The 20,047-nt window shown below is 41.0% G+C and overlaps 1 protein-coding gene across 3 annotated transcripts in view; it reads right to left on the bottom strand.

The window, feature by feature from the left end:
* Positions 1-20,047, bottom strand: part of LOC132140758 (disks large homolog 4) — a 188,556-nt gene that overhangs the window by 95,557 nt on the left and 72,952 nt on the right. For all 3 annotated transcript variants that reach the window (XM_059549714.1, XM_059549712.1, XM_059549711.1), the window contains exon 2: positions 1,739-1,900. In XM_059549714.1, the coding sequence (XP_059405697.1) occupies positions 1,739-1,900 (162 nt within the window). The remainder of the gene's footprint in view (positions 1-1,738; positions 1,901-20,047) is intronic.

Below are 20,047 nucleotides of genomic sequence, written 5' to 3'. Positions count from 1 at the left end.
AAGCTCTCAATCTCTCACATATATTTGCATACGAAGTCAATGTTCAATGCTAATACTCAAAAATCGTTTTTCTTCAATGTAATGTTTTCACACAAACTGCTCAAAAGAATTAAAGGGGTCCATAAACTATAACAACAACAACATCATATAAGTTTTTAAAACTCAAAACTTCCTCATTAGTACAATGATTGCTTTTATCAACCATTGGCGAATTTCCACTGCAAAGGTGAGACAGAAGTGCTTCTGAAGTGGCAATTACATCTTTAGACAAAGAGTTTAATGCTGCTCAGAGGTTGCAAAAATGGATTTACATAGCAATTATAACAGTATATTTCTACATTAGGGCTGAGGAGGGTCAGAGCAGGAATATTTTAGTCTGGCTTTTATGCAGCAATGAAAAATAAAAACTAGTATTAAGTGACTAACATTAAAGAACAGTATTGTCTGATTTGCTCTATATCGCCAAAAAAAAATCTGTTTCAATAGATATCAATACAAAAATGGCTGTTTAACAATAGCAGCAGTGGTGTAGGGAGTAAGATGTGATAAGAAATACGGATTCATTCAGTGGGTTGCTCGCAGACGCTCAACTCTTCCGATGCCTGTCCAATCTGATATGCGATGGGAAAAGGGAGAAGAATAGGAGTAGAATGAATTCGGCAAAAGGCAGATTTTTTGTAAGTTTGTAAGACTGACAGTGCTAGCATACTTTTTACTATAAGTATACTATATAATGGCGTATAGCAAGCATATTTTGTTAAAAATATATTAACATTTGTCAGTTCAATTTATTTAAGATCCTATAAACTGTGGTCACATTGGAAAAACCAACTGCAGTATTTCACAACGTGTACTTGGCACATTTAGGTAAATGTACAGTACAATCTAGAACATAATGTGCATACTGTATAAATACTGCAAACATAGAACAAATGACATGGTACTGTGCCAAACTGTGTGCTGTAAGTGAGTCTGTGTTGAGAAATTATGCAAGACGGAAGTATATGTGTGTGTATAATTTTCTGGAGAGCCAGTGGGGGCTACAAAAACAGTCCAGAGTGTGTGGACGGGTTTGATCGGCCTACACGCAGCAGAGGTGTACAGAACTCACGCAGAGTCTGACATACACAACATGACTCACTTACACACACCTACCGAAGCCAGAGGAAATGGGGAAAGCAGGCAGGAAATGAACACAGAGGTCAGAAGGTGAGACAGTAAGATGAACTGTACGGAGATGAAGAGAACAGTAAAATAGTAGAGAAGAGGCCACGGCTGCCATAGAGAAATATAGAGCAGTAGTTTTTTGTGGATAACTCATTAATAAACATTAATATTTTCTCAATGACAGAGAGAACAGAGATGATAAACACACATCGCATAGTGTATAGCTGTATAGTATGCATATGCATTAATAATATACAGTGGTTTATCTTTGTGTGCCGGTAAGTAAACATCTCAAATTAGATCTATTTAACATCACAACTGTTTCTGCGTGACCAAGGTGAACAAATGGAGAACAAATGGAGAACATATGTTCACGATAAATACGATTCAGATATCCTTATAAAGCAATATTAATGCCTTGTTCTGTATGACCATATTTTAGATTCCTTAATCCTACTTAAACAAAAAAAAAATTTAAAAGAAAAAAAAAAAACTTTACAAAAATTAGATATTTTGCGCCTATGGGATGTCCCCACTTTTCACAAAAACAAACGTGTGTGTGTGTGTGTACCTTTATTGGTGAGATGTGTGTGTGGGGGGCATAACTGTGCATGGAGTCCATGGCAGCCAGGTTCTTATCGCTCATGTGAAGCATCTCAGCACTCTTGCTGTGAGCCAGGTGGGCGGGGCTGTGCTCCAAGGGCGGAGTCTCTTCATCCTGATACCGATATTTCTACAGAGAGAACAAGAGAGAAGGCATCACATACTCAAACCACATTCTGCAGATTTTAATTATATTTATTTTGCACAAAAAACTTCTAATTTCTACAAACGCAAACAAAAATACCGATTTATTTGGCCGAGATACGACATGACCCTGAAGAAAGTTCTCAGGGTAAACTGATTCATGCATTTCTCATCTCTTTCTAACCCGTCTTTCTCTCATCTGCAGCTGCACACTGAAAGATTAAAGATCAGAAGACTTCCCTCAATCAAAGGTCATGTAAGTGTGAATACATTATATACATTATTGAATAAGTAAAAATGGATTGAAAAATTACAACATTTTTTATAAGTCAAAATGAAAGTCTGCTGAAAATGTACTTAGTCTCAGTCCAAAGCTAGTAAAAAGTATTTTCTTTTCTTCATTAGAACAGATTTGGAGAAATGTAACAATACATCACTTGCTCACCAGTGGAACCACCGCAGTGAATGGGTGCCGTGAGAATGAGAGTCAAACAGCTGGTAAAAACATCACAATAATCCATAAATAATTGACACCACTCCAGGCCATCAATTAACTATTGTGAAGCCAAAAACTGTATGTTTGTAAGACACGCTTCACAAGATGTTAAATGATGGACTGGATTTGTGTGAATTACTTGTTTTTATCAGCTGTTTGGACTTCTGACAACACCCATTCACTGCAGAGGATCCATTAGTGAGAAAGTGATGGAATGCTAAATTAAATATATGCTTCCAAGTGTGCTTTCAGAACAATGTAAATGCATTTTCCACCTGTTTTGAGCAAAAGCCCCATTTATAATACTATTTTCTGATTTGACCTGCAACTGGAATTTAAGGTTGTCAAACAGATTTGGATATTTTGTTTCTTTTCCCTTTCAAGCAGACAGAAATTGCATTACTCCAGTTGTCTGGAGGTGCTGATAAGATGGCCACCAACTGAAGTGACTTGAGGCTTTGTTTGTATCAAGATCAGACAGAAAGAATCCTTCAGTCTGAGCAGGATTGAGAAAAGAAGGAGGGGAGAGGGGAGGTCCAGTCAGCAAGATCACATTACAATGAGCCAGCAACAGCACAATGACTGAGAGTGCAAAAACACAAATGTGGAGATAAAATGAACACAGAATAGAACATAAGAATATTATAATAATTAAACTTTTGCAGTGTGAATTTGCAATGTGACCTGTGTCAAATACACAAGACCTAATTTGATCTCAAACTGATTGCCAAAAATCATGTTTTTACATTTTCACCTGCAAATGGTTTATTTAATTGTCTCTGCATTTAAGATGAAATAAGAGCTCAGAGAAAAATCAGCTTTAACACAACTTATCTGTAACTTCTGTGAGCACTTCATCATCTTAATTATCCTGTCTGTTATTCACTTGGTTGTTACAAATGTTATCCAGTTCATCCAAACTACCAAGGAAATATGTACTGTATGTTTGAGAAAGTTTTCTCACTGTCTACCAAACTCTGCAGTTTATGATAAATAGCATTTATGGTAAATTATCTATAATGACAGTAAAGAGGCAGTACAGTATGTGGGAACTAACACCAGTGTTCAAAGAATCTGAGGAGATATATAATTAGACACACGCACACATAGCAGGACAAGCACCCATTACTACTCTATCTGCAACCACAGAATTCCACTTTATTAAATATTTAATTTGATGATGCTTTCAGTTGTCGATACTTTCTACAAAGTCTACTTTTCTCAGCTAATTTTAAAAGCCTCATGAAAGTGCTTGACAAGCACCTTTTTATTTACTTTACTTCCTGCTGAAACAGTATTGAAGGGGTTATCTTTAAGCAAATAAACTTGCTGTACTTTAAGGGATTTAATTACATTAAATTGTATGCAGTTTGCGTATTTTTTGCAATTCTGTAATAGAATTGTCTTACAGTGAACAGCTGTAAGGCCGTAGGCACAAGTGCTGTAGGTAATCACAGAATGCCAATATACAACCATATCTCACAGCTACGAGTTTGATATTGTGTTTATACAACAGTTTTATTGCACGAGTGTGTAAATACTAGAGGTCGGCCGATGTATCAGTTTTGCCAATTAATCGGCACAGATAGTTGATTGCTGGAATAATCAGTTATCGGCAAAAATCCATGCCGATAGTTTTCCAGGTTGCGTCCATTGCTGGAAACAGCTAAGAAGGGTCTGTTTTCATTGTACAGTGCGAGAGCGGCCTCTAGTGTTTGAAATCACTGACAGCACATGATGTTTGTTTAGACCATAGATTGTAGAAAAACATGGACGTAGTGTCCGTGACGTCACCCGTAGAATCCTGAAGAGCGTTTTTGAAGCTCAAAGTGTGCAGAGCGGGCCACCGCGTGACTCTCCCATACAATCGAAAATGGGCAAAAAGGCAGGAGGTGGTTGATAAAGCCATGCCCAATCTAGCTCGACAGCGGTGACAGCAGGGGCAATTCACCTGTCACTGAAATGACAACGCCCTTAATTATGCAGAATTTTAAGGCTTAATATAATTTAAATGGATGAGTTATAAAAAAAAAAACTCACCCTCTCACAGTTGTCATGAAGGGCAAAATTAGCAATATAGACCAAACTAATTTTTTGAACCTGGCTGTAAACTAGGGCTGCAACTAACGACTATTTTAATAGTCGACTAGTCACCGACTATTGAAACGATTAGTCGACTAATCGAAAAATTATAAAATGTTACATTTTTATAAAGGACAGGCACATTTGTTTTATAAGAAAAAATAAATGAAAATCAAGTAAACATTTTCTTCCTGTAAACCAGGGGCAGACACATTAGCAGCAATAAAACAGTAAACAAAAATATTAAGTGCATTTTGCAAATAGTTGTATCTCGGCCAAATATTATCCTATCATAACAAACAATATATCAATGGAAAGATTATGTATTCAGCTTTCAAATGATGTATAAATCTCAATTTAAAAAAATTACACATAAGACTGGTTTTGTGATCCAGGGTCACAAATGTACAATGTACATCCAAAACAAAACGTATTGGCTTCCATGTTATTTAAATCTTACCGAGGCGAGTCAAACTTGCGTTCTCTTTAAATGTTCTTGCATCACCGAGGTGCTGCCGTGATACAAGGACTGCTTTGCAAACCATGCAGGTAATCTTTTTATTCGCCGTATCCAGGCTAAAATGCTCCCAAACTTTAGATGTTTTGGTACGCGCAGCTGCTGCGTTGGACGCCGCCATTTCTGTATGTTATCGCTCAGCAGAGAAGCTAATGCGCATGTGCGACTTTCGGCAGAGATTGTAATGAAGAGAGATGCCTCACTCGGTCGGAAAAAACATGTCTGGCGACAACTTCGACAATGAAATTCATTGTCGACTATTTCCATTATTGATTTTTGTCGACAACGTCGACGAATCGTTGCAGCCCTACTGTAAACATGTTTTTTTCTGCTGTAAAGTTGGGCATTTTAACATGGAGAGTCTATGGGATTGACTCCCTTTTGCAGCCAGCCTCAAGCGGCCAGTCGATGAACTGCAGATTTGGTCACTTCCTTGTTGGCTTCACGAGAGAGAGGGGGAGGTTGCCGCTTGGTTTAGACACAAGATGCTGCACGCTAAACAGAGCAAGACACTTCAGACCTGGATTTAACCCTATGGAGTCGATTAACAAGTATACGCGTTATGAGTCATTTTCTCCTGATAACCCCGAAAAGAACTTAAATTACACTTTCAGTTTTGATCGTACAGATATGAGCAATACATAAATTGAATCTGTAAAAGGTCTACTTTTTATTGGATACAGACATAATAACAACAGAACTTTGTGCACTTATAAAATAAAGATAACAAACAAGGTGTGCTATCTGCAGCCTTTGTCTGCGCTGATCTTCATTTACAAACATTTCATTAAAATGAACTGTAACTCAGTGAATACTCAACGAAGAGACATGAGAGAGATATCTATAGAAAGCCTGACATGTCTACTTTTAAACTAAACAAGTGCTGCTGAAAACAAATATTCTGTGATAAAGTAGTCCATATGAAAACAATGCGATGTCCGTTTTTCACGTCTCCCTTCATTATCTTCTAATATGAACACACCCCCGCACTGAAGCGCGTGGCATGAATGCGCCCATACAACAAAAGACAACGCAGCGAGACTGTTCTTCAAGTTTTATTGTATTTTACTGTTTGCTTCGCGATGAGAGGAATAAGACATAATTCACCCCAGAAAGATGTGATGTGGTTGAGGATTTGAGATTTGGATTTCCTCAGAAAAAAGAATGAAGCACTTTATTCAGCAGAGATCATAAAAATGAGTAAGCCTTTTTTTATTTATTTATATACTTGTACTAGTTTGCACATAACGTCTAAACATTTTACTAGTTAGACTTTTGCCAAACTATAATTCCTGACTAAATGTATAATCAAGTGAAACATTATGAAGTTTCAATAACAATACTATACCATTCAAAAGCTTGATGTAAATAATATAAATGTAACAAATAAATGTAACTGTAACAAATGTAACAAACAATTCTGTTCTTTCAATTTACCCCCCCCCCCCCCCCCCCAAAAAAAAAAAAAAAAATATATATATATTTTTTTTTTTTTTTTTTTTTCAGAAAATCAGATTGTTAAAAGGATTTCTGAAGGATTGTATGACTGGAGTAATGATGCAAAAGTCATTTTGAAAGTCAGCTTTGATTTTTCCTAATAAACTGTTTATTTGCACTCGCAAGTGGATATTAAATTATGTTGTGGGATAATTAAATATATTCTAAATGAACTACAAACATATAATTATATATATTTATTTTGTCTTCGCATTCTTTCTTGTAACTCCTCCCTCTCAGTGACACAGATGACTGAAAGGCTCATTATGCAGCTCATTATGCGGGCCTTTGTCGTCTCAGGTGTAAATCACAATGATATTCATGATTGTTGACGCCTACGCGTATATGACTTTTACCAGCAAAAAGTGTCTTAGAAAATTTAAATCAATATATTGTTTTCTGTATGTGAGTAAACAAGATGATTTTCACATAATTTTGAAAGAAAAAAATTAGGCTACAAGCTCCATTTCTCAAAAGTCCCAGGAACCAATGTTCTTTATGTTTTATTGTCTTATTCAAGTGATTTAACATTTTTAGCTTTTCACTAACCACACATAACATTGTTTTTTCTCAAAAACACAATCATGTACATACATGCTGCTCACATATTATAGCCCAGTTTGTGCTGATTACAGTGAGATTAGACTTTAGCAATAAGATGTTTATAAGTTACTGAAAAAAGCACAAATGTCAGGGAATGACAAAACTTCTACAGGCCCCAAAAATACCCTTAGACCTCAGAGGGTTAAATGCAGCTGACAGAAAATCCTGCCTTGCCACAGAGCTCCATTCACATAGTTTTCCATTAAATTACATTATGTTCACCCAAATTGTTGTTTATGTACATAATGAATTGTATATTGAGCATTTTGAAATGTTTGTCTTTCTGTGGCTCTATTAAAGTCTGTATGCTTCATTTATAGAGCTATAATATAGATCGCTCTGTCCGTTTGCTCCATTTTTTTAAACTGTGAAATTCAAACTTATCTATGCCTCATTGTTCATTCTTGAAGTAAACTTGTGTCCACTTTGTGAATTAAATAGATTTTGACCACTGCTGGAGTTGAACGTGACGCATCCAGAGTGTAGACTCAGCGCTGCTCTTTTTATTTTGATTAGATAATAATTAATTGTTCAAGAATAGAAGCAGTTTAAAGTGTGAGAGTATACATTTGTGCTGGTTTAACTGTAGGGCCCTGTGATTTCCGTGAAGCAGAAAACGCGGACGAAATCGCGGAATCCATTCAAAAAAACAGCATTCACAGTTTAGCACATGTGACGCTCGCGGTGATTCCAGCGTCTGCCGCCTCACTAAATGAGGACGAAAATACATAAAGAACATCTCGAAAACTGCTCTGAGATTCCCCTCATTAGCATCTGACCATTTGATTTGAGCAAAAGCATCGTATCACATGCACAGAATTTTAAAGGTATTCACTGCAACCCGTCAAAATAAAAGTCCAGTCTATTTTTCAGTAGAATGTACATAGCCTATTTTTTAAGTAATAATCACACAACATTTTTTCCATGTTTGAATTTAAATAGTAAAGATTGCAAAAGCCAAAAAAAAAAGTTTGATCAATTGTCAGCAATTAAAAGATAAATTAAATTAATGTTTCATGCCTTGATTTGATAACAATAAAAATGTAAATACACACAGAATTTTTGAGGGGAGAAAAATCATGAGGCTGCTTTAAGAAAAAAATAAAATAAATTAAGTTGTTTTATGTGTTCAAATAATTATACATGCTAAAACAGAATTTGGTAACAATAATAAATAGGGTGAAAAAAATTAAAAAATTCATAGGGCCCTAAACGTAATTTTTGTTAAACTTTTATTAAATTGATGTGAAAATGTATAAGTTTCATGATTTTAATTAATTAAACTTGCTTTATGATTAATAAACTTCAATTTAACTATTAAAAAGGAGTGGAGAAAATTTTAAATGGAAAAAACTGAATCCAGAAAAATGGAAATGGAAATAACGGAATTTGGAAAAAAAAAAAATAGAATTTAGGAAAAAAAAATAAACAGATTGTGTGGCAATTTCAACATTTACTATTACTATTAGTATTATTATGAATTTTATTAATTAATTAATTCCTTACATTTATATAGCGTTTTCTAGGCACTCAAAGCACTTTACATTATCAGGGGGTACATCCTCATCCACCACCAGTGTGCGACATCCACCTGGATGATGCGACGGCAGTCATATTGCACCAGAACACCCACCACACACCAGCTTACTGGTGGAGAGGAGACAGATTGATGAAGCCAATCAGCAGATATGGGGATTGTTAGGAGGCCATTATGGTCAGAGGCCAATGGGCGAATTTAGCCTCTACTCTTTTTGAAAGACATCCTGGGATTTTTACTGACAACAGAGAGTCAGGACCTCGGTTTAACGTCTCATCCGAAGGACAGTGCTTGTTGACAGTATAGTGTCCCCATCACTATACTGGGGCACTAGGACCCACACAGACCACAGGTTGAGCACCCCCTGCTGGCCTCACTAGCACCTCTTCCAGCAGCAACCTAGTCTTCCATGGAGGTCTCCCATCCAGGTACTGACCAGGCTCAGCCCTGCTTAGCTTCAGTGGGAAACCGTTCTTGGGCTCCAGGGTGATATGGCTGCCAGAGTAGGGATGGAACGACTGCCAGCAGGGACTGACAGAATGATCTGTCACGGGAAGACAGGGGAGAGGAGAACCTTACCATGGAAGAATACACATATGGAATCGCCCGAAGGGAATCAAGCCATATGGACACCTAGCCCAGTACATGGGACTGACCAGAGACCTGGGCAAGCTAAGACTGATACTGGGACTGGTGTCAGACCGCGCCACCCAATCAGCCGGGGGTGTTGGAGGATTCTCCACCAGGTTCGCCATCCAGGGAACTTACTGGAGGAGGGATGCGCTTGCATCCCCGGGTAAGGGGGTATGGCACACCAAGCGTGACACCAGCCAGCTATTCCGATTATCTGTTACACAACACACTGGAAAAAACACTCTCAACGCGGAGACTGTAAAATCTCGCAAAGGTGTTCGGTGACGCCCAGCCCACAGCTCTACAGATGTCTGCCAGAGAAGCGCCGTGCACCAACGCATAGGAGGAAGCAACACTCCATGTAGGGTGAGCCCTAACCTCCCGGGGGTACCACTCGTCTTGGGATTGGTACAACAAGGCGCTGGCATCCACTATCCAGTGGGCCAACCTCTGCTTGGAGACAACCTTCACTTTCTGCTGATCTTCATAGCAGACAAAGAGCTACTCAGAGCTTCTGAAGCTTCGGGTGCGGTCCACGTATATACGTGTTTCACATGTTTCACTATTATCCACGTTTCACTATTATCCAATCTAATCTGCAGTTTTCACACCACAATTAGCAGAGAAAATGTGTGTAGATTCTGTGCATGTCTAATTATTACCCATTATATTTACACATACTGTATTGCTAATGTTCATGGGCCTTTCAAATAATAATGCAAAGAGAGATGTTAATGCACAATACAGTATACAGGAGATGAGGAGCTAATACAGTATGCAAAGTGTTGCCTAAATACATAAGATTCATAAAGATTGAAGTTATAAAACCAATCCAAAAGAGGCTTGTGCAAATGTGCTGGCCAACTCCATTAAGCTCTGAATGATGAAAAACCCTGATGCTTACTGATAACACACACACACACACACACACACACACACTCACACAAAAACACCTGCCTGAACAGCAAAGTGTACACAGTCATAGCACATCGCAGTATTTTATGCTTCATTGGCTTTAACTAGCTGTTCCAACTTACTAAAACTGTGTAACTTTCTGGTAGTCTGTTGAAATGGCTAGGCTGTCGAGGGAAGTTCATCATAATACATCACTGAAATGTGTTTACTCAAACACTGTAAGCTTTACCTTTGCCAATGCTGTCATTACCAATACATGTGCAACTGATATAAACTTCCTGCATCTACAATATTACAAACTGACTCCTACTTCATTCCCTTATGCTCCTCTGTGCCTAAAAGCCTCAAAGGTATTTAAGCTCAACTCCCTCATCGCTGCAGCCTGCCAACAACGCTGGCTTATTACTTTATCACTGTTACAGCGGAGAGCATCAGTATAAGCAGAGCTAATGTAAAGACTGTCTGCAGTCCCGTCAATGCTCTAATGAGCTTAACAGCTCAGAGGTTCAATAACTCTACAGTAGAGCCACATAATTCATCTAAATAATATTTACAATGTAATCAAGATTATGAGCATGGCTCACAGTCATGTGAAACTGTCAACTTGCGGTGAGTGACAGTTTTAATAACTAAATTGGATGGGGGTGTTGTAATATTTTCTTGCTGCTTGTTTTCTGTGTAACCTATTAATTCGAAAAAATTATAGCCGTTTAAAAGTGCATCACAGGAATAAATTACATTTTGAAATATATTAATAAAAAAGAAAACTATTTTTTACATTGTAATAATATTTCACAATATTACTGATTTTACAGTAATTTTTATATATATAAATGCAGCATTGGTGTACAGAAGAGACTTCTTTAAAAAACATAAAAAAAATCTTATATGACCCAAAACATCTAAAAAGGTGGTTGATTGCGATTTCACTTTTTTAACTTTAGTTAGTGTGTAATGTTGCTATTTGCAAAGTTACGATGCTGAAAATTCAATGCAAACTTAGATCAAATTATGGCAGTTTAATCCCTACAAAAACGGCTTGTAGGGACTACAAAGAGCTACTTCCCAGGTTGGTGACATCACAAGCCCAGACATTTACATAAACCTTACCCCCGGGAACATGCATTAAAGGAGGTGGGCCATGCCGTGCTGATTTAGAGAAGAAGAAGAGTTGTTTCCATGCCATCAAATCTAGGTGTGCACGAAAAAATCTATTCATACATGAATTGTGATTATGTCTTCTAATGATTCTAATGGATTCACAAGTTTTTAAATCTATGTTTTACAAGTGCATCTCAACAAATTAGGATGTAGTGGAAAAGCTCATTTATTTCAGTAATTCAACTCAAATTGTGAAACTTATTAAATAAATTCAATGCCACAGACTGAAGTAGTCTAAGTCTTTGGTCATTTTAATTGTGGAGATTTTGACTCACATTTAACAAAAACCCACCAATTCACAATCTTAACAAATTAGAATGTGGTGACATGCCAATCAGCTGATCATCTCAAAACACCTGCAAAGGTTTCCTGAGCCTTCAAAATGGTCTCTCAGTTTGGTTCACTAGGGTAAACAATCATGGGGAAGGCTGCTGATCTGACAAGTGTCCAGAAGACAATCATTGACACCCTTCACAAGGAGGCTAAGCCACAAACATACATTGCCAAAGAAGCTGGCTGTCCACGGAGTGCTGTATCCAAGCATGTTAGCAGAAAGTTGAGTGGAAGGGAAAAGTGTGAAAGATAAAGATGAACTACCAACCGAGAGAAGTGCAGCCTTATGAGGATTGTCAAGCAAAATCAATTCAAGAATTTGAGTGAACTTTAGGAAGGAATGTTAAGTTAATGTTAATTAATGAGTTAATGTTAAATGTCTTGTTAAGCCACTTCTTTTGGAGCACTTCATGCTTCCTTCTGCTGATCAGCTTTTTGAAAATGCTGATTTCATTTTCCAGCAATATGTGGCACTTACCCACACTGCCAAAAGCACCAAAAGTTGGTTAAATGACCATGGTGTTGGTGTGCTTGACTGGCCAGCAAACTCACCAGACCTGAACCCCATAGAGAATCTATGGGCTATTGTCAAGATAAAGTGGCATAACATTAGAAGTAAACAACATACAGAGACAAATGAACACATTTTCCCATACAATTCTGACCCCAGGAATTTAATGGAATGGTTATTTTTGACATTTGACAACATATTGACCTTATTTCTGGACAAAAATAGCAAAAAATTGCCAGATGTGTGGAGGATCAACTATTTTTTCGTTTTCTCAAGTGCATAGGGTGATTTTTTTTCCACAACCTGTAATTTCTTTATCATTCTAGTGTCTGTTTTAAGATTAAATTGGGTACCAAGCTGAAATAATGTCCAAAATGCTTAATTTTTAACCCTTTGCACCAAACCCGGTAAAATCTAAATATGATATAAAGTGGCATAACTTTTGATGTAAACAACTCACAGACAAATGAACACATTTTTATTATACTTAGCAGCCTGAAATAGGGTTTATTTGAACCTTTTACTTCACCTATCCTGAACCTGGAGATATTTAAAATAGTTTTACTTTTGAAGTAAACAAAACAAAGCAAATTAACTTAAATTTAAATAAATAAATAACTACAGAAAAAAATCCAAAAAGTTGACTCAGAAACTGCAAGTATTTGAATTTTGGGGCTTTGCAGTTGGCAGTTGGTGGTCGTCGGTTCGTACCTGCAGATCGCCATCTCACACTGCTCTCTCTTTTGGAAAAATTTCAGTAAGTATTTGAAACTATAATTAAGAAATACCTTTGTAGTCATAACTTAAAGTGATTTTTCAACAGTTTTTACTATAATCACAGGCTTTCAGAAATCGAATCTGTATTCTTGACCAGCAGTGTTGGTAGCTTAGTTGGTAGCTACTAGCTAAAGTATTTTTTTTTTTTTTTCAGGCTCAATACTTCATACATACTTACGAAGGGGAAAATTAAACATTGTAACACAGCTGAAGTGCCTCCAAAGAGGATTCGTTCCCTAACATGTATTTTACATGTCTCAACTCTTTCTGATATGGTAATTTTACCACACTCACAGGGCTTGCCCACACAGGGCAAGCAAGAAGCTATCATATCTACACAGTATATGAGACTCTGTAAAGACGTCAGTTCACCATACCACATGAGGGATATTTGTGAACAGATTCCATTGAAATAAGAGGACTTGTCTTTGGATACATTTGGCTATCGCCATTACTGCTATAAAAGCTTTACAGGGAAAATACACTCACCTAAAGGATTATTAGGAACACCATACTAATACTGTGTTTGACCCCCATTCGCCTTCAGAACTGCCTTAATTATACGTGGCATTGATTCAACAAGGTGCTGAAAGCATTCTTTAGAGATGTTGGCCCATATTGATAGGATAGCATCTTGCAGTTGATGGAGATTTGTGGGATGCACATCCAGGGCACGAAGCTGCCGTTCCACCACATCCCAAAGATGCTCTATTGGGTTGAGATCTGGTGACTGTGGGGGACATTTTAGTACAATGAACTCATTGTCATGTTTAAGAAACCAATTTGAAATGATTCAAGCTTTGTGACATGGTGTATTATCCTGCTGGAAGTAGCCATCGGATGATGGGTACATGGTCATAAAGGGATGGACATGGTCAGAAACAATGATCAGGTAGGCCGTGGCATTCAAACGATGCCCAATTGGCACTAAGGGGCCTAAAGTGTACCAGGAAAACATCCCCCACACCATTACACCACCACCACCAGCCTGCACAGTGGTAACAAGGCATGATGGATCCATGTTCTCATTCTGTTTACGCCAAATTCTGATTATACCATCTGAATGTCTCAACAGAAATCATCAGAGACTCATCAGACTAGGCAACAACTGTCTTCAACTGTCCAATTTTGGTGAGTTCATGCAAATTATAGCCTCTTTTTCCTATATGTAGTGGAGACGAGTGGTATCCGGTGGGGTCTTCTGCTGTTGTAGCCCTTTTCACACCATTCTTTGTAAACCCTAGAAATGGTTGTGCGTGAAAATCCCAGTAACTGAGCAGATTGTGAAATACTCAGACCGGCCCGTCTGGCACCAACAACCATGACACATTCAAAATTGCTTAAATCACCTTTCTTTCCCATTCTGACATTCAGTTTGGAGTTCAGGAGATTGTCTTTACCAGGACCACACCCCTAAATGCATTGAAGCAACTGCCATGTGATTGGTTGATTAGATAATTGCATTAATGAGAAATTGAACAGGTGTTCCTAATAATCCTTTAGGTGAGTGTAGATTGTTTACAAGTGTCAAAGGCTTCTACATCTGGTGAATCATTATCATTGAAAAGGGACTCTCTGTGCCATGTCAAATCACTGTCAGTTCAATCTGAAGGAGCTCCAAGAATGTGTTCCTTCTTGTTTCCCAATCAGTGCATTTTCTGTGACAAAGCAAAATCCAAGTTCAAGGGCAAGACTGAAGAGCTTACAAAGTTTCAGAGTTGGAAACACAAGGAACCAGCCTGTAAAGTTATTGAACCTAGACATTGGAATTGACATTGGAAAATCAAGGTTTTCCTAATCCTGAATACCGCAGTGAGAAATTGGCAAGACGGTTACATGGAGACAAAGACATCTCTCATGACTCACATTCTCCAAGGTGCAAAAACATGAGTGTATTAAGTTGAACCTCATATACAGCTCAGCATGTCTTTGTAGCTCACAACCATCCTTTCACATCTAGGACACTCAGAAACATATGACTTCAGTATGAAACTTGAGACAGCAATGACAGAAAAGACAGAAAGACAGAAAAAAAAGTTTCACAATTTGAGTTGAATTACTGAAATAAATGAACTTTTCCACAACATTCTAATTTAACGAGATACACCTGTAAAGCAGCGGTTCTTAATCTTGCCCTGAACATGCGATCATGCTGTATACACACACAGACTTCACAAGATCTCACAGCTGGATTCGACTAAGTTTACAAGGTTTGTGAAATTAAATGATCATTAATCATTCAAAGATTTATTTAAATTATATAAATTCGTATTTGCTTAATGTTGATGGCAAACCAGAAAGTAATATAATGTTTGTCTTTCTATTACTAATAGGCCTAATATCAAAGCAATCGTTATAATACTTTCTGAATACATTAATTCCTTTGTTTAACTGTTCTATCTTATTATTAGACAGACTTCTATCCGTATTAGACAGAACTGTTAACGATGACGACGTACAAGAGAGAAAGAGTGTGAACACTGTATGCGCTCAGCCACTGCCGTTCTCCGTGCTGTTAAAATAAAAGTCCTGTCTAGAACACATCGGCCAAGCAGAAAAACGTATCGGCAGTATATCAGTCAACCACTAGTTGCTGTAGTAGCGAGCAATACTTGCTGGCAAACATTTCTTACTGTTAAAAAAATGCTTCAACGCAATCATGTATTCTGCTGTGTATTACAGTTTTAATCAGGATAAAACTGTATATTAAAAGCCACAAGCAGTGTACAATGTATCTAAAAGTATTAATTAGACAACAACAAACAAAGAAACATACCATTCTGAAATGTCCTGTAATAGCTGTGCTTGCACAGATTCTGCGCCATCCTAATCATTAATATTTTCTGGATCTCAATGAGGCTCAAATTGATAAGCAATACTGATGACGTCATTGTTTAAAATACAACCAGGCCAGCTAACCAATCTGAGGGAGAGGTTTTATAAAAACCATTAGAGCATTTATCGGAGAAGGGACAGAGCAGTGTAGAACAAAGGTAAATTATGTGAAAAATTATATATATATATATATATATATATATATATATATATATATATAAATTTAAACGAAGCATCAACGCATGTTAGACTGCACCCCATAAACACAATTGTAACGATTAAACCTTCATAATCATCGGGAAGAAGAAGGCGGGAACCGGCGGACAATCAAAGGAGATTTTAATAATCAAAATAAAGACAAAACAACGCGTCAGCCCCCCACGTACGACTGACGCGCACACAAATAAAACCAAAACACAAACTAAAATCCAGTCCTGGTCCTCTCTCGTCGTCGCTCCGGTTTTATATCCCACCATCTACTCCGTGGGACTCGAGACCGGTGGGTCGAGCAGGTGTCGCTCATTTCCAATCACTCCACCGGCCTCGTAGAGGCGGTGGCACTGGACGGCCCTCGGAAGACGGTACAACACTCCTCCGCCGCCCGGTGGACGGCGACGGCTCCTCCGGTTTTGGGCAGCCGGCAGGAGTCCCCCGTTCCCTGCTCCTCCCCGTTCAGGCGGATGGCAGCAGGCTCCGGCCCCCTGGCGAACGGCGCCAACTCCTCCGCTCCCTCACGGACGGCAGCCGCCCCTCCACATCACGGGCGTGGTAAATTTTAAAGTAGAAAAACTGAAATTCTATTTTCTTGTAACCTTACCTCAATAATCTTTATTGATTTACAGCTTCAAAAAAATATATTTTAACAGTGTAATAGTATGTGAGACACTGTATAGTCTGCTAGCAAGATAATTTCATAATCAAGGCACAAAACTGCAACAGGTCTGCAGTGTTTCAGAACTGCTATATCACTCTTCTCTGGTTATGTCAGCTACTGGAAAGAAATCCCACATAAATTACAGCAACCCTTTAACATATTTTTTGCACCAGTGATTCTCCAGAGTTCTAGACTTCAGAAAGCCTTTTATTCCATCCTGAGGCAATGCCTGAGGAGAGTCGCTGTGCCTCTGCTGTCGCCTGCTAAAGGTGAGCTCATTGTCTATACTTCCCTGAGACAGTTCTCTGGTCTGGTCTGTGGGCAGTTTCTCTGTTCTGGGTTTCTCTCAGGAGTTCAAAGCTGCATATAAACTGAGATAGAAGTCCACAGTAATTACTTGCACATGCCTCTGCACTGTCTGCATTAGCCTCTATGAAACAAATATTGCTGACAAAAACTGAGTAAAATATCTGATATCTATATATATATCAGTGGTAAAAAAAAAAAAATATATATATATAGTGTGGCGGGGTGGAAGAAATAGGCAGGAGCAAACTCAAATGTAAAGCCCCGGAGGGTGGATTTTATTGAAAAGTGAAGGGTTGCGGGGTGATGACGGTGCTTCGGCGTGCAAAAGGGTGCTCTCACTCAGGTCCAGGTGCAGGTGAGTCGGTGGAGTGCTCGTGGCAAGTCTTCCGGTCACAGGCTGCTTTCTGGTGGCAGAGAGAGAGGAGATTCAGTGTGTTAGCTCGGGGAGAGGCTTCTCACCCTTTTCCCATGCGCGTGCTGTTTATATGAGGCCTGGCTGATGAGAGGCAGGTGCAGGTGATCAGCCCGTAATGAGCCTTGAGCCGGTGCTCCTCATGAGTTACCAGGGTGACGCTGATGTGGACTCGGGACGCTCGTCACACTCCCCCCCCGCTAAGCGTTGTCCTGGTCTGGTGGAAAAATACGATGTTAACAGGGGTGAATAAGGGGGTGGGTGGGTGGGGAGTGACCCCTGACAGACCTGCATAAGCTGACCAGATCCGGGAAAGGCCATCGGCGTTGGAGTTGGCTGCTCCGGCCCGATGGAGCACTTTGAAGTGGAAGTCCTGGAGCGCGAGGAACCATCATGTTACCCTGGCGTTGGTGTCCTTGGCGCGAGCCATCCACTGGAGGGGCGCGTGGTCTGTGAGGAGAGTAAACTTACGCCCGAGGAGGTAATACCGCAGCTCTAGGACTGCCCACTTGATGGCCAGAGCTTCCTTTTCGACGGCGGCGTAGTTCCTTTCGGCTGGGGTCAGCTTCCTGCTGATGTATAGGATGGGATGTTCCTCACCTTCTTGAACCTGTGACAGGACGGCCCCCAGTCCTGTGTCAGATGCATCCGTTTGCAGCAGGAAGGGGCAGCTGAAGTCCGGGGCACGCAGGACTGGCTCCGAGGTGAGGGCCAGCTTCACCTTCTTAAACGCCTCCTCCGCTTCCGGTGTCCAGTATACTTTTTCTGGCTGCCCCTTCCTGGTCAGGTCTGTAAGGGGGTCGGCTAAGGAGGAGAAGTTAGGGATAAAACAGGGGTAGTATCCTGCCAACTCCAAAAACGCTTGTACCTGGGTCTTTGTGCTGGGTCTGGGGGCAGACCATATCGCCTCGACCTTCTTCTCCTGTGGTCGGATGAGTCCCCGTCCGACTTGAAATCCCAGGTACTTTGCCTCCGTCAAGCCCAGGTGGCACTTCCGGGGGTTGGCAGTGAGCCCAGGCCTACGTAGCTCCATCAGCACCCTCCGCAGACGATCCAGGTGGTCTTCCCAGTGCTCGGAGTGGATGACCACGTCATCCAGGTATGCCGCGGCGTAGCCTGGTGAGGCCGCAGTAAGATGTCCATCATCCGTTGGAACGTGGCTGGGGCCCCGTGTAGGCCGAACGGGAGGGTCCGGTATTGCCAGTGCTCACCAGGGGTACTGAAGGTGGTCTTGGACTTGGCGGCTTCAGATAGGGGGACCTGCCAGTATCCCTTGGTGAGGTCCAGGGTGGAGATATAGCGGGCCCTTCTCAGGCGATCGAGAAGCTCATCCACTCAAGGCATGGGGTAGCCATCGGACGTCGAGACCTCGTTCAGGCAGCGGAAGTCATTGCAGAAGCGGAGGGTGCCGTCGGGCTTGGGGACCATGACGATAGGGCTGGACCAAGGGCTGTTCGATGGCTCAATTACCCCTAATTTCAGCATTTGTTGAATTTCCTCTTCAATAGCCTGCCGACGAGCCTCAGGGACACGGTAGGGCCGTTGCCGGATGATGACTCCGGCTGTGGTGTGGATCTCGTGTTGGACCACGTGGGTCCGCCCGGGGGCCGACGAGAACACATCTGGGAACTGACCGACCAGGTGTTGCAGCTCTGTCTTCTGGGTCACCGACAGCTCCGGGTTGACATCCACTATGACCAGGTCCCTGGTGGCAAGGGCCGCTAGCTGGTCTCTGGTCCCGACCCACCTTTTGAGTAGGTTGATGTGGTAGATTTGGTCTGGTTTCCGCCGCCCCTGCTGGCGGACTCGGTAGGTGACGGCCCGATTTTTTGAGCAACAGTGTACGAGCCCTGCCAGCTAGCTAAGAACTTGCAGGCGGAGTTGGGGATGAGGACCATTACCCGGTCCCCAGGCTGGAACTCGCGGGGCTGGGCGGCCCGGTCATAGTGCCGCTGCTGTGCTTGCTGTGCCCTGGCGAGGTGTTCCCGGACTAATGGCATGACCTGGTCGATTCTTTCCCTCATCGCCTTCACATGTTCAATGACGGAGCGGTGGGGGGCCGGCTGTTGCTCCCATGCTTCCCTGGCGATATCTAGCAGTCCCCAAGGCTGGCGCCCGAACAGCAGCTCGAAGGGGGTGAAACCCTTGGACGCCTGAGGGACCTCTCGAATGCCGAACAACACGTAGGGAAGCATGAGGTCCCAGTCGCGTCTGTCTTCGGCCACGACCCGCCGTAGCATTTGCTTGAGGGTTTGATTGAACCATTCCACAAGGCCGTCAGTCTGGGGGTGGTAAACAGAGGTTTTTAGCTGCTTTACCTGGAGGAGTTTGCACAGGTCAGCCATTAGCAGGGACATGAAGGGGGTCCCCTGGTCGGTCAGTATCTCCGCAGGGATGCCCACCCGGCTGAAGAGCAGGAAGAGCTCGCTGGCGATGGTCTTGGCAGTAGCCTTACGGAGGGGCACGGCTTTGGGGTACCGGGTGGCATAGTCCACAATCACCAAGATGTGCTCGTGGCCGCGGGCAGACTTAGGCAATGGCCCTACGAGGTCCATCCCGATGCGCTCGAAGGGGACCACTATGATGGGTAGTGGAATCAGCGGGCTGGGGGGAGGTTTCCGTGGGGACATCTTCTGGCAGA

Source organism: Carassius carassius, chromosome 5 (genome assembly GCF_963082965.1).
Source record: "Carassius carassius chromosome 5, fCarCar2.1, whole genome shotgun sequence".
Classification (NCBI taxonomy): Eukaryota; Metazoa; Chordata; class Actinopteri; order Cypriniformes; family Cyprinidae; genus Carassius; species Carassius carassius.
This window is presented reverse-complemented; position numbering and strand designations above follow the sequence as displayed.